This window comes from Chiloscyllium plagiosum, chromosome 37 (genome assembly GCF_004010195.1).
Source record: "Chiloscyllium plagiosum isolate BGI_BamShark_2017 chromosome 37, ASM401019v2, whole genome shotgun sequence".
NCBI classification, from domain to species: domain Eukaryota; kingdom Metazoa; phylum Chordata; class Chondrichthyes; order Orectolobiformes; family Hemiscylliidae; genus Chiloscyllium; species Chiloscyllium plagiosum.
The window spans coordinates 19743204-19758528 of NC_057746.1; the positions used below are offsets into that span (position 1 = coordinate 19743204).

At 45.7% G+C, this 15325-nt stretch overlaps 1 protein-coding gene across 1 annotated transcript in view; it reads right to left on the reverse strand.

The window, feature by feature from the left end:
- The window catches only part of gnl1 (guanine nucleotide binding protein-like 1), a 29630-nt gene extending 15407 nt beyond the window's left edge, over window positions 1–14223 (reverse strand). Inside the window, exons 1-5 of the mRNA XM_043677873.1 lie at window positions 14145–14223; window positions 13850–14033; window positions 11856–11992; window positions 2923–3074; window positions 1950–2021 (exon numbers count right to left, since the gene is read on the reverse strand). Coding sequence (XP_043533808.1) covers window positions 1950–2021; window positions 2923–3074; window positions 11856–11992; window positions 13850–14033; window positions 14145–14223 — 624 coding nt within the window. The remainder of the gene's footprint in view (window positions 1–1949; window positions 2022–2922; window positions 3075–11855; window positions 11993–13849; window positions 14034–14144) is intronic.
- Between the last annotated feature and the right edge of the window lie 1102 nt (window positions 14224–15325).

A 15325-nucleotide genomic window follows, 5' to 3' on the forward strand; every position in this document is an offset into this window, starting at 1 on the left:
CCCTATAATGGTAGTGTTGTCCCAGTCGAATTCATGTTGCTTGTCATCTGCGTGTGTGGCTACTAAGGATAGCTGGTCGTGTCGTTTCGTGGTTAGTTGGTGTTCATGTATGCGGATGGTTAGCTGTCTTCCTGTTTGTCCTATGTAGTGTTTTGTGCAGTCCTTGCTTGGGATTTTGTACACTACATTGGTTTTGCTCATGCAGGGTATTGGGTCCTTTGTTCTGGTGAGTTGTTGTCTGAGAGTGGCTGTTGGTTTGTGTGCTGTTATGAGTCCTAGTGGTCGCAGTAGTCTGGCTATCAGTTCAGAAATGCTCTTGATGTATGGTAACATGGCTAGTCCTTTGGGTTGTGGCATGTCTTCATTCCCACGAAACGACATGACCAGCTATCCTTAGTAGCCACACACGCAGATGACAAGCAACATGAGTTCGACTGGGACAACACTACTATTATAGGACAAGCCAAACAGAGAACAGCCAGGGAATTCCTAGAGGCATGGCACTCATTCCTAGAGCCATGGCATTCAATCAACAAACACATCGACCTGGACCCAATATACCGACCACTGCAACGGACAGCTGGAACTGACAACCGGAAGCGGCAGAGACAAACCAGAGGAAACAACACAGAAGCGCTTCACAGGAGGCTCCCAAGCACTGAGGATGTCACCTAGACAGGGGACGAAACGTCTGCAACACAAATTCCCAGCTCGGCCAACAGAACCACAACAAGGATGACAGAAGCTGGCACAGACGATCAGGGAGGCAGTTCGAGAGCTGCAGGTAAAGACAAGTGAAGATAGTTTTCAACAGAATACAGGATGTTGCCGGGAATGGAGGGTTCGAGTTATAAGGAAAAGCTTGTGACCTTTCTCACCGGAGCGTTGGAGGTTGAGGGGTGACCTTTAGAGGTTTATAAAACAACGAGGAGTATAGATAAGGTGAATGGCAGGTGTCTTTTCCCCCCGGGTGGAGAATCTCAAGACTTGGGGGCATATTTTTAAGGTGAGAGGAGAAAGATTCGAAAAAGACATAAGAGGCAACTATTTTTGTTTTTGAAACAGAGTGGTTGATATGTGTAATGAACCTCCAGAGGAAGTGGTGGATGCAGGTACAGTTACAACATTTAAAAGACATTTGGATAAGTACATGAATAAGAAATGTTTGGAGGGAAGATGGGTCAAGTGCAGGCAGGTGGGACTAGTTTAGTTTGGGATTATGTTGACATGGACTGGTTGGACTGAAGGGTCTGTTTCCGTGAGTTTATGACATGAAGAGGCTGGAGGTGCGCAGGGATCACAGAAGGTTGTCAAGCTGGAGGGCTTTACAGCAAAGAAGAGCAATTGGAAAACATGGACCAGATCGGTCAGCAGAGGGGCAATAGGTGAACAATGTACACGGCAGGCTAGATTAAGGCAGCAGGTTTGTGAATGAGCTCAGGGTTAGAATGGACACAACGTGAGAGAAAGGTAAGGAAAGCCCTGGCGGTGTGGAAGTAGGTCATGTTACAGACGGGGAAGTAGGTAACACAAGAGCAGCCGCTAATGGACTTACTAGGGAAAAAAAACAAGAGGAAGGCCACAATGAAAAGCCATGGCTTCTCAAAGTGAACGCCAAGAACAAGCAACAGAAGTTACAGCACCACCTCATTGAAGGGAGGTCAACTCAGTGTGAGGAGGACACAACGACAATTAAGTTCATCTTGCCAACCAGGGCAGCCATATGCCTGCAGCAGTGGCAGTGAGCAGAAAGTGGCGACCACTCAATCAGGTGACAATAACATCAGCCAGGACACAGAAAAATGTGATATCACTCAAGCGGTGAGTTTATACACAGCAGCAGCAGCAGCAATTACCCCCATCTTAAGCAAAGATTCAGAGCACCTGTTCAGGCCAAGCCTATTGTTTAGGCTGAAGTTCTGACTTCATAGTCCACTCGCAGTACATACCGGATGCCTGACATCTGTGATCAGCAGCACTATGTCAGACATTTCCAAGACTCTCCATAGTTGACGCCAGGTCTACAGAACAGACACAGAGGAAGAATTAATACAAAAACCAAATAAGGACGCAGAGAATAAACAACGTGACAGTGTTTCCTGTATTAAGACATCTCAACTCCAAAGGTGTACAGAAAAAAAACCCTTCCACAATTGCTCCACCAGCCACCCAAGAAACAATTCTCTCCATGCCAAACAAAATCAAGTACCACTCACCTTCTGCAGCCTCCTTTTTCCCATAGAACCAGTTCCCCTCCAACCAGGCACCAGCTAACAAGCTCACCTCCAACACCCAGTGCCAAGTGAGCAGCACACCTCCCACCAGCAACACCATCCAACCTAACACCCAGTTAGCACACACCCCAGCCCCCAATAACTCCTCAGTGCATCTCGATGAGCTCACAGACAGCATCCTACGCTAACTATTTCAGAACAATCACTTTTCAACCTGCACTCTTGTTCCTGCCAATCCCTCCTTTGGTAAGTGTTTTAAATGAGTGCTCTGTCACTGACTTCCCGGTCAAAGAAGTAGTCTTGCCCTATTCAGTCTCTCATTCACTTCACATTTCAATCCCACATCATTTCACAATCACCCTCACATCAGTGTACATAGTCCCGAGTACATTTCATCTTCCAATCTCATCTCATGAATGTAAAATAATCCCAAGGTGCTATTTCAGCAGTCAGTGAGGGAAGCTATTTGTGATGTCAAGCCCTGCATTAATCTCAATAAATATGAATGTGAAAAGGTTCCATTTATGATCCACTACTAGAGGACCCCATTGGCCACAAAGCACTTTGGAACTTTGAGGTTACAACAGACACCGATAAATGCAACTTCAGTACCACTTCTTCCACACATCAGCAGCTTCCTACCCTAGCACCGTCTTGGTGATTTATCTGCGTCATCCACACTGCTCACCTCCAAATTGTGCTCAAAGTAACTGAGCTTCATAGGATCAAACGTCCTGTAAATTTTATCCAAGTATTCACGGAATGCCTTCTCTTCCTGCACCAGCAGCTGCTCCTTTGACATTGTGTAGCTCCAAGGAGAACGCTTTGGAAAGTCCAAGACTGGGAACGAGAGACACAGTGAAAAAACATAGTCTAAAAAGGGAGTGTAATTTAAGAAAAGCACAGGGACAGCTAACACCAGCCGTACGTTACTTGGCGAAGATCTAACATTCTGTACCAGAGAGTTAGGTTTCTTCCGATAATCGTATACCAAAATTAATCTCTCTGTGAGATAAACCAAGGGCTGTCGGGGATTTTCACTTTTAAAGTTGTGAAGTTGGAAAAACTTTGGTTCGACCACACTAATTAAAAAATTAAAAACTTATTGCCAAATTATTAAAAAAGGATATACAGGAACTGGGGACAAAAAAAGGGTGCACAGGGATGCTATGAGGATGGAGAAGATATATATAATCAGGGTAAGCTTGGTTCTCGAGTTGGCTTGAGAGGTGACCAAATAAAGGCCATTATTACTCTGAAAGCTCTTGATAGGTTACAAGACTAGGGCCCATAAATGTAAGAACTACTAACCATGCTATTCAGGAGAAACCTGAACCACACCTAAAGAATATCAAAATGAAGTGACCAGCATAGATCTGCGGTTCTTATGCAGGAGTCAGTGGTTCCCTAGGGTCTGAGACAAGGTTCTGAGCACTGTGCTGTCTCGCTGCAGATTCTCCCAACACCATCAATCTCTCACCCAAACTGGCAGAGATCTTACTGACAGATCAGCATTATTTAACACACGAGCCAGATACCCCATCTCTCCCAGCACAAGCCAACAACTCATTTCCAAAGCTCAAGATTAAAAATAAACCTTGAACAATGTAAACTGTTTCGGTGTTTTGACCCGACATTAAATTTTATATCACAACTGCGTTTGGTTAATTGCCATTCCTTCTTCTCCATGCTCCCCAATGGCCCCAGACCTTGGAATAGACCTTGGCCCCAGACTCCTCTGTTTGAAATATGAACATGCATGGAGATGGAAGTTTCAACACAGTTAGGATCTCGATCCTTCCAGCAGTCAGAAGGGTTTATCAAAGATCGCTGTGAAACTTAAAAGGGCTCAGAAAAGATTTACAAGGATGTTGCCAGGGTTGGAGGGTTTGAGCTACAGGGAGAGGCTGAATAGGCCGGGGCTGTTTTCCCTGGAGTGTCGGAGGCTGAGGGGTGACCTTATAGAGGTTTACAAAATCATGAGGGGCATGGATAGGGTAAATAGACAACGTCTTTTCCCTGGGGTGGGGGAGTCCAGAACTGGAGGATGTAGGTTTAGGGTGAGAGGGGAAAGATATAAAAGGGACGCAAGGCACAACTTTTTCATACAGAGGGTGGTGCTTGTATGGAATGAGCTGCCAGAGGAAGTGGAGGAGGCTGGTACTTTAAAAGGCATCTGGATGGGTATATGAATAGGAAGAGTTTAGAGGGATATGGGCCGGGTGCTGGCAAACGGGACTAGATTAGGTTAGAATATCTGATTGGCATGGATGGGTTGGACCGAAGGGTCTGTTACCGTGCTGTACATCTCTATGACTCTATGTTCGTCCGTACCCCTCATGAATGTGAAATTCTCTATCAAATCTACCTTCAACCTCTCTTCTTCAAAGAAAACAATCCCAAACTCTCCAATGAAAAAACAAAATGCAGGAGAATCGGCGAGAGAAACACACTTAGTGCTTTGAGTCTAATATGACTCTTGTTTGCTACTGGGACTTCACCGATCTATTTTTGTAATGAAAGCCCCTCACCCCAGGACAATTGCCCTGAATCTTTTCTGTACATTCTCTAGCATCCTCACATTTTTTTCCTCAAGTGCGGTGTACAGTTGTGGATGCACTGCTCGATTGACCCTACTTCACCATGCTGCGCGTACTACTCCAGGTGATGTTAAACCCAAGCTTTACACAAGCTCAACTTATTTGCCTGGCTTTTGAAATCTACATCCCCCTTAATAAAGCCTTTGATATTGCACACATTATCAACACTACTCTTAAATTTCCATGCCATCTGAACACCCAGATTCCTAATCACCAGGCTAAAGGCCAGCAAGGCACGAATCAAGGGTTGGCAGGACAGTCGAGCATCGTCAGATCATAAATGAATCACTTCTAAGCATTTAATTTCATCTGCCACATCCTTCCACCGATTCCACTAACCTATACAAATTTTTGAAGTTCTTTGGGCGGCCCGGTGGCCCAGTGGTTAGCACTGCTGCCTCACAGCGCCAGGGACCCGGGTTCAATTCCCACCTCAGACGACTGTCTGTGTGGTGTTTGCACATTCTCCCCGTGTCTGCGTGGGTTTCTTTCAGGTGCTCTGGTTTCCTCCCATAGTCCAAAGATGTGCAGGTTAGGGTGGATCGGCCATGCTAAATTGCCCACTAGTGTTAGGGGCATTAGTTAGAAGGAAATGGGGTTAGGTGAAGGGGCAAATGTAGGGGAATGGGTCTAGCTGGGTTGATCTTCAGAGGGTCAGTGTGAACTTGTTGGGCCAAAAGGCCTGTTTCCACACTGGAAGTAATCTAATTCATCTAATCCTATCTACATGACCACATTGCAAAAGTTTCATTGGTAATTTTTGAACTTATACCTTGAACATCAAAATCTTTAACACTAAATAGCTGACAACAGACAGCTGTACTTAAAAGGGAAGTCAGATAAGTGTAGGGGAGGAAAGAATAAAGGAAATGTTAACACAAACAGAGATTGATGCATTAACCAGCTGAGCAGAGTGTCCTGTTTTTCTGCTGTTACACTATTTAAAGAACACACTTTTATAGAGTCCGTCACAATCTCAGAATACCCCAAAGTGCCTTAAAACTATTCAAGTGCTTTCCCAAGTGCTTATGGAGATTTACAAATAACAAATAACTGACAAAAGATCAAGAAATGACCTTTTTTTGTCAAGTCAATCGAAAGATAAATCTTGGTCAGGATAAAGACAGTTCTTTTGCTCTTCCACGGATAGAGACGGATCTTAATACGTCCACTTGAGATTGTGGACGGAATCTTGGTTTAATGCCACACTAACAATGCAGCCGTCCCTCCACAGTGCCAAGCTGAGGAAACAATCCAAGTTTCTGAAGTAGAGCCTCTGAACGATCCTCTGAGTTAAGAGGCAGCAGTGTTCCACTGAGCTATGGCTAACTCGTAAGAAAGGGTTGGCGACAGGAGAGAGAAGGTAGACTGCAGAAATGCTTGCAAAAGAAAATCGCTGGAGAAACTCAGGAGGTCTGGCAACATCTATGGAGAGAAAACAGAGTTAATGCTCAGGGTGCAGTGACCCCTCTTCAGTCATGGGTTGCTTGGTTGTATCTAGTGACAGAAGTGGTGTAAAGTGAGAACTCAGAGTATGAGCTGGTTGCCTGGTCAGTTCCAGCAATGTTGCTTGAACTTTGTTGGGACTGCATTGGACAGCAGGAGGTTGGGATGACATTAAATTAGCAGAGCCCTAAAGTAGATTTAACTGAGGCCAAACAGGCAAGTCGCTTGGTTTCCCCAAAAGAGGCTATTTCAAGTAAGCCTAAACTTTCTGAAGCCTGCTTCACTAGAGACCACCCCCTGCACCTTCCCACCATATTTCCCCGACACTTTGTTGCCAGCACTTACCCTGTCATTGTGGTCAATTTTGCTGCAATAATGCCAGGTGACAAGTAGTAAAGCAGTACCAATTACACAGGAACCTCGAGGATAGGAGAAGGAGTATGCTATTTGGCCTCTCGAGACATTCACAGCGATCATGGGCGATCACTAAGCTCAATACCCTGATCTTACACTTCCCTCATAGCCCTTTAGCCGTAACAGCTGTCACGACCTCCCTTTTGAAAACACAGCGTCTTGGCCTCAACCATTTCTCAACCTCTCTGGGGGAAGGAATTTCTCCTCATCTCAGTTCTGAAAGGTTCTAGCCCTTATCCTTAAATTATGACCCCTGGTTCTGAAATCCCCCACCATCGGGAAGATCCTTGCTGCATCTAACCTGTCTAGTCTTGTTATAATTTTATCGGTCTCTATGAGATCCTCCCGTCATTCTCCTAAATTCCAATGAAAACAATCCGGAATGGACACACACTTTCTTATGTCGGTCCTGGCATCTCAGGAATCAACTTGACAAACCTTTGCAACACTCGCTCGGCAGGAAGAACGCCCTTTCTCAGATAAGGGGGCCTCACCAATGTCTGGTATAACTGCAATAAGACATCCTTGCTCCTGCACTGAATCTTCCCACTGTGAAGGATGCGTTTGAGAAATATACTGCACCCTACAGTGAGATAGTACACTGAATTTTCATCCTTAGCCCCTGGGTTTAAAACTGTTCAGAGTGAGAAGGGTGCAGGTTTCTCCTGTTCTTTGAACAAAAAACGTTGATTGCTTCGCTCCACACACTTTTGCGCACAGCCCACAGCAGACTTCACGTACATCATTAGCATTCACTGAGACTCAGGTGGTTTATTTTAATCAGTGCAAACAACCTCTTGGAGTGTTTGATGGGGATAGCATAGAGGGAGCTTTATCCAACCCATGCCATCCCTGTCCTGGGAGTGTTTGATGGGGGACAGTATAGAAGGACCTTTACTCTGTATCTAACTCCGTGCTGTCCCTGTCCTGGAACTGTTTGACGGGGATAGTGTAGAGGGAGCTTTGCTCTGTATCTAACTCTGTGCTGTCCCTGTCCTGGGAGTGTTTGATGGGGATAGTGTAGAGTGAGCTTTACTATGTATCTAACCCCGTACTGTCCCTGTCCTGGGAGTGTTTGATGGGGATAGTGTAGAGTGAGCTTTACTATGTATCTAAACCTGTGCTGTCCCTGTCCTGGGAGTGTTTGATGGGGATAGTGTAGAGAGAGCCTTACTCTGTATCTAACTCCGTGCTGTCCCTGTCCTGGGAGTGTTTGATGCGGACAGTATAGAGGGAGCTTTACTCTGTATCTAACTCTGTACTATCTCTGTCCTGGGAGTGTCTGACAGGGACAGTGTAGAAGGAGTTTTGCTCTGTATCTGACTGTGCTTTGTCAATATTCAATGTAAACAAGGTGTAACGGTAACAGGAAGGGCTCCTTGTGCAGTGCCAATGCCCTGCAGCTGATGAAGGGCAAAGTTAAGCAATCGTGTGTAAATTAACTCTCCTCGCCACGTTGGGTGACATTGTCCTCACGAGTGGAAAGAGTTAAGAGACTCCAGCATTACCAGCTATTGTTGACAGGACAATTTTCACAGCGTTAGCATCAGCAAGGTTAGTCACAGCATCGCTGACTGTGCTGATATTTTCTGTAGCTCTGAAGCCTAGTTGGACAGCGTCTGCTGACACTTCCAACTAGCTGCTGCCAATGAACCCCGGGAGGCCAGCAGCCATTATTTTTCTCCAATCGCACCCAGCAAGGGAGGTTTTCCAGGACAGGTTTCCATAGCTACCACCAAGTACTTTGCTCACTTTCGACACGAGGGGCCAGCCGAAGGGATATTTGACTGGAGATGGTATCGTATCTAATCCTATTTATGTTCTTGCCCCAGACCCGAACAGCTATTTCCAGCATAACAAAGAGCAGGAATTTCAGTTTGATTTCTATAGCCACCTTTTGGACCAGGGTGAATTCAGGCCAATTACCGTACCATCATTTCAGCAGGGATTAGCTAATCACAGGGATCTCCCTGGTCTGTGTTACTCAGGTCCAGACTGCTAAGTCAGCGAGCTAGCCTCACATTCCCTTCTAACTCTGTGCTGTCCCTGTCCTGGGAGTGTTTGATGGGGATAGTGTAGAGTGAGCTTTACTCTGTATCTAACCCCGTGCTGTCCCTGTCCTGGGAGTGTGTGATGGTGAACAGTGTAGAGAGAGCTTTACTCTGTATCTAACCCTGTGCTGTCTCTGTCCTGGGAGTGTTTGATGCGGACAGTGTAGAGGGAGATTTACTCTGTATCTAACCCCGTGCTGTCTCTGTCCTGGGAGTGTTTGATGCGGACAGTGTAGAGGGAGCTTTACTCTGTATCTAACCCTGTACTATCTCTGTCCTGGGAGTGTTTGACAGGGACAGTGTAGAAGGAGTTTTGCTCTGTATCTGACTGTGCTTTGTCTGTATTCAATGTAAACAAGGTGTAACGGTAACAGGAAGGGCTCCTCGTGCAGTGCCAATGCCCTGCAGCTGATGAAGGGCAAAGTTAAGCAATCCGTGTGTAAATTAACTCTCCTCGCCACGTTGGGTGACATTGTCCTCACGAGTGGAAAGAGTTAAGAGACTCCAGCATTACCAGCTATTGTCGACAGGACAATTTTCACAGCGTTAGCATCAGCAAGGTTAGTCACAGCATCGCTGACTGTGCTGATATTTTCTGTAGCTCTGAAGCCTAGTTGGACAGCGTCTGCTGACACTTCCAACTAGCTGCTGCCAATGAACCCCGGGAGGCCAGCAGCCATTATTTTTCTCCAATCGCACCCAGCAAGGGAGGTTTTCCAGGACAGGTTTCCATAGCTACCACCAAGTACTTTGCTCACTTTCGACACGAGGGGCCAGCCGAAGGGATATTTGACTGGAGATGGTATCGTATCTAATCCTATTTATGTTCTTGCCCCAGACCCGAACAGCTATTTCCAGCATAACAAAGAGCAGGAATTTCAGTTTGATTTCTATAGCCACCTTTTGGACCAGGGTGAATTCAGGCCAATTACCGTACCATCATTTCAGCAGGGATTAGCTAATCACAGGGATCTCCCTGGTCTGTGTTACTCAGGTCCAGACTGCTAAGTCAGCGAGCTAGCCTCACATTCCCTTCCCCTGGTATTTGCTACAACTTCTGTTTTTGTTTTTAAAGTTTGCTGTGTTCAGCCACTTCATTCCCTTCCATTCCAGTGTTGTGTTCCTGGTTTAAGAGATTACTCAGACTGTAACTGTGCCAGTTAAGAGCAGGACAGACTTAACACAGGTGTTCAAAATTATGACGTGGTCGATACAGGAAGTGCTATATATAGCACATACAACAGTACAGGCTCTTTGGTCCTTGATGTTGTGCCAACTTTTAACGTACTCTAAGATCAAAATAACCTGCACACCCTTTGGTTTACTATCGTCCATGTGGTTATCCAATTCTCTTAAAACGTCCCTAATGTCTCTGACTCTACTACCACCACTGGCAGTGCATCCTACACACCCACCACTCTCTGTGTAAAGAACCTACCTCTGACATTTCCCCCAAACCTTCCTCCAATGTAGTGGAAGGCAGTTTGGTAACCAAAGGAGACAAACTTAAGATTCTTGGAGTAAAAGAAGCATCAGAGGGCAAGAGAAGAATCAATTTAACCAAAAGTCACGATGAGCTGGAGTCCGAAGTTAAAATGGACAATTTTCACAGCGTTAGCATCAGCAAGGTTAGTCACGGACATCCAGCAGGTTATAGCAGAGTGATGAGAGAGTGACACAGCGAGAGAGGGGGAGAGAGAGAGAGAGAGAGACACACACAGACAGACACAGTGAGAGAGAGAAGGGGGGAGAGAGAGAGAGACAGAGAGCAGGAGAGGAATAAAGTTTCTACTCTTTGAAACTGAAAGTCAAACTCCCTCAACACAGGGTTAGGTACAGAATAAAGCTTCCACCACACTGGATCCATCAAATACTCACAGGACACAACACAGGGTTAGACTCACAGTAAAGCTCCCTCTACTCTTTTAAACTAAAAGTAAAGCATCTGCATCCTTCCATCAGGGTTTTGAACAAGTTAGAGGTAATAGGTCTGCAGCAAGGTGTGGGTACAGGGTCAAAGAAAGTCTGCAACAGGATGAATGACTGAAGAATTAGTCCTCCAGCGCCAAAGAGAAGGGAATTGGGCAAGAGGAGCCTGACTGGAATAGGTGCGTTTCTGACAAAGTGAAAATGCTTTAAGAGACAGATGACTTTCTTCCCAGGGTCGAAGGAGATTACAGAGATAGGGAGAGGGCGAGACTGAAAAAGAATTTTAAAACAATAAGGAAAGGAATTTTAAAAATTTGAGGCTTTGTAAAACTAGAAGCCAGCAAGCAGTTTGGTCGGTGAACAACACTTGAAGGAGCTCCAATTTACGGAGTAGGAAAGGGTAGGACCTGCAATGCAAATGAACCAACAACAACTTTCATTTATGTGGCACCATTTACACATAAAGCAAACAAAGAACTGCACAGGAGCACAATGAGGCAAAACGGAAAGACTTTAAGAGGGAGTTCCAGAGATTACTGCCAAAAGGTCAGACTTGGCTCGGTTCATAGCGCACTTACATTTGAAGCAGAAGGTTCAGAGTTCAAATCCCACTCCAGAGAGTACAAAAGTTAGACTAACACTTCAGTGCAGTACCGAGTGAGTGCCGGATCCCCAGAGCAGTCAACTTTTCAATGAGACATTACACGAACTGTCCTTACGAGTGAGTGTAAGCAAACATCCCGCTCCAACTACTTCAGAGAGCAGGGGAGCTGATCAAGTCAATACTGAACACTCAATCAGGATTGATTTTACTAGTGAATTCTTAGGATTGGAGTATGTGTATATTGGCTGCTGCTCCTACGTTACAACAGTGACTACAATGAAGCACTTCATTGGTTTTGGAACTTGCTGGGATGCCTCAGGGCACAACGAACAAACAAGTTCTTTCTTTTGGATGGCTGAAGGCAGAACCCTCAAAGTGGCACGACAAGGACGTTAAACCTAAGGCTGCTAGATGAAAGCCAGCAGAGAATGTTCCACAAATTGCCTGCTCATAAACACTTTAGATTTCTTTTTTGTCAGAACGTCTTTCCAACTTAAACAGAAACCATTCTGTTCATTCCCTGGACAGCAAATGCCAATCCAGAAACAAACCACAACCAAGCACAGCTACCACTCACCAGAGCCTGGCTTATAAATGCCAACGATGTCCACTTCCAGTTCAGTTTCTGGGATGAGCTCCACGACTTTCTCTTGCACGACCTTCTTCCTCCGCTCTATCTCCTCTCGGCTTTCTTTTTCCAAGTGGAGCCGGAACCTGAGAGATGCAAAACGTCAAAAGGAGGGAGCAAAAAAAAGGACCTCAGCCGCGAGCAGCCTTCCCTTCTCTTTACTGAAATTCTGCTGAAGGTAAGGTGGGCAGGCTTCACTTGACGCAGAGTAATGGGGTGGGAGGGTGAGGTTGAGGGGTACCTGGGCGGCTCTGGGAGGGAGGGAGAGGAAGCAGGTGGCATCCTTCCTGATCCACCTCATGTTCTGAGGCATTCCCATTCAAACTGTTTTTTTAAAAAAAAATACAGAATGTCACAATGAGGAATGCACCGGGACAGAGGCTATGGAAAGGAACATAAAAAGAGAAGACCAGAAGCTGCAGCGACATTTCCCTTGCTTACATTCCTCCCCCAACACCAAACACTGAGCCAACTCTTGCACCACAATTAGCACAGGCTGGTCTGCACAAGAACAACCTGCGTACAATCATACAACACAGCTGGGGGCTTTTAAGACCACAGTGCCTGGTCTTTGAAAAATTAGATTAGATTAGATTACTTACAGTGTGGAAACAGGCCCTTCGGCCCAACAAGTCCACACCGACCCGCCGAAGCGCAACCCACCCATACCCCTACATTTACCCCTTTAACCTAACACTACGGGCAATTTAGCACGGCCAATTCACCTGACCCGCACATTTTTTGGATTGTGGGAGGAAACCGGAGCACCCGGAGGAAACCCACGCAGACACGGGGAGAACGTGCAAACTCCACACAGTCAGTCGCCTGAGTCGGGAATTGAACCCGGGTCTCTGGCGCTGTGAGGCAGCAGTGCTAACCACTGTGCCACCGTGCCGCCCATAATTAGTTTCACTGCATCTCCTTCAAATATTTATGTAATTCCTCTCTGCAAAGTATCATCCCAGTCTGTTTCTGTCACCTTTTCAAATAGTATATTTCAGACCATCAAAACTCTCAACGTGAACATTTCCTATTGCCAACCCCTGCACCAACTCTTTGGTCAAGCTGCATCCTATGGTTACTGAAACAACTTCTCCTAATTCAGTCTATCAAAGCCCTTCGAAGCGGAGGTTAGGTTAATAATGAATTAATGATGAAGGGCTTATGCCCGAAACGTGGACTCTCCTGCTCCTCGGCTGCTGCCTGATTGGCTGTGCTTTTCCAGCGCCACACTCTGATGATTAATAACGAATTGCATAATTGATACAATTCCTCCCTGATCAAACATTTTTTTTGACTGCATGCCGTACTCCAGCACAGGTTCCAAGTTCACTCGTGCCTCGGGAGCTTCCATGCAAGGTCACAGCATCTAATCAGTGACTGCACAGGAGGGCGGAGTTGGGGTTACACCTTCCCTTCAGCAGATGTGAACAGTTATGATCCAGTCAGGATCAATAGGGTTGTGGAAAGAATGGTGAGCACCAAGTTTAATACTGTACTGGTGCAAAAGTGTCGAGCATTAAATCATACAGAATCCATGAGAAACACTCAGCAAATCAGTGAAGAGAGAGATAATATTTTGGGACAATGGCCATTCCCTGTAATCAGTGAATCTGAAACGTTAACTGTTCCTATCTTGCCACAGATGCTGCCTAATCTGTACAGTGCCTACTTTCTCCATATCTTATTAAGGAAACAGAATGACATGTCGGTAGAGAGAGAGAGAGAAAGGAGAGAGTGGGAGGCACGTTAAATCTCAGCGTGGGTCAAATGCTGTGATTGGATTGTCAAATTAATGGTATTTCCAGGCTCAACTGACTGCATTTCTGTAGCTCTGACACACTAAGCATTAGGGTTTATGGGCAAACATTTCACTGAAGTCTGAATACCACCCCGAACAAGAGTGAGTCAAGTGCCCATCGCTCCTACCCCTGCACCCTCACCTGTTTGGGTCATATCCCTGCTCTCCCGATTTCCACAGAGCCGGCTGCTGGTTGATTTTGCGCACTTGTAAGGTGAAGGATTCACTGTCCGAGGTATCCGTCTGCTCCTCGTGACGGTCATGGCTCCCGCTCCGGCTGTGAGAGCTCGACCTCACGCCGTCCGTGAAACCTGAAACAGATGGCCCTGGGTGTCATCACTTTGTCATCATACATGCTCACGGTGTCACCAGGATACGCCGATTCAACGGGGGAAACCAAGCTACGCTTTCAACTCTCCACTAAACAGTGCATTTACAAAATTTCAGGATTACATCATCACAGGAGACCACTTGACTCAGCAGGTCTGCGCTGACTTTCTCAAGTGACTGATCCATTTACTGCCGTTATCCAACCTTCACCCCGTTCGTTCTCCCCTTTGAGGTAACAATCTAACCCATTTGACTGCATTAACTTAACACGCCTTTACCACACTCTCAGCACCGCTGTCCACAAAACTAATTACTCACTTGGTTAAAAGGTTTTTTCTCTCATATCACTTTTGCTTGATTTGGCAATCATTTCAAACCTGAGCTCAACAGTTGACACCATTTACCCTGTCTCGACACCTTGAAAGCCTCTTAATGGGAGTATTGTCAGACAAGAAAGAGGCCAAGCCACGTGTGCATGAGACCAGAAAGATTTTGTTCTTTAATTTGTGGCTATGCCACACTGGTGTGGGTCTGCAGACATATGTACGTCAGACCCAGGTAAAGGTAGATTTCCTTCTCTAAAGGGTACCGAATGGTGTTCACATAGTCACTATTAGCTTTTTAATATGAAATTTTATTAAATTCATATTTGTCATCAGTCACAGTGGGATTTGAACTCTAGATCGTTAACCTGGAATTCTCGATTAATTGCCCAGTGACATGACCACAATGCTACTGCATCCCCTTTGTAAGAGAGTAGCGTTAGGTAATAGATTATATATTTAATATTATAGTCCTGAAGAAGGGCTTATGCCCGAAACGTCGATTCTCCTGACCTGCTGCGCTTTTCCAGCAACACATTTTCAGCTCTGATCTCCAGCATCTGCAGCCCTCACTTTCTCCTATTATGGTCTATACCCTGGATAGTCACTCGCCCATGCTGGTGTGTAATAGTTTATATTCGGCAATGAGCTTTTCACACTGTACATTATGGTCAGTATTTCCCAACTCACTCTCACTGCATATTAATGCAATGTTCCTGAAGAAGGGTAGATGGGTACAGGGTTGGAGTACTGTAGAATATATAATGCCATGGAGTCTAGTGTATGGGAGACAGTAAGCAGCTCAGGCACGCAGTTTGCTAAGATATGTCCTCACAAGGAAACAGTTAGTGCCGTTCAGGTAGTTTAACTGCATGACCATAACGGGGAACAATGAGCAGTTAACCGAGGGAGCAGCTGTTACTTGTGTTAGAACATAGAACAATACAGCACAGAACAGGCCCTTC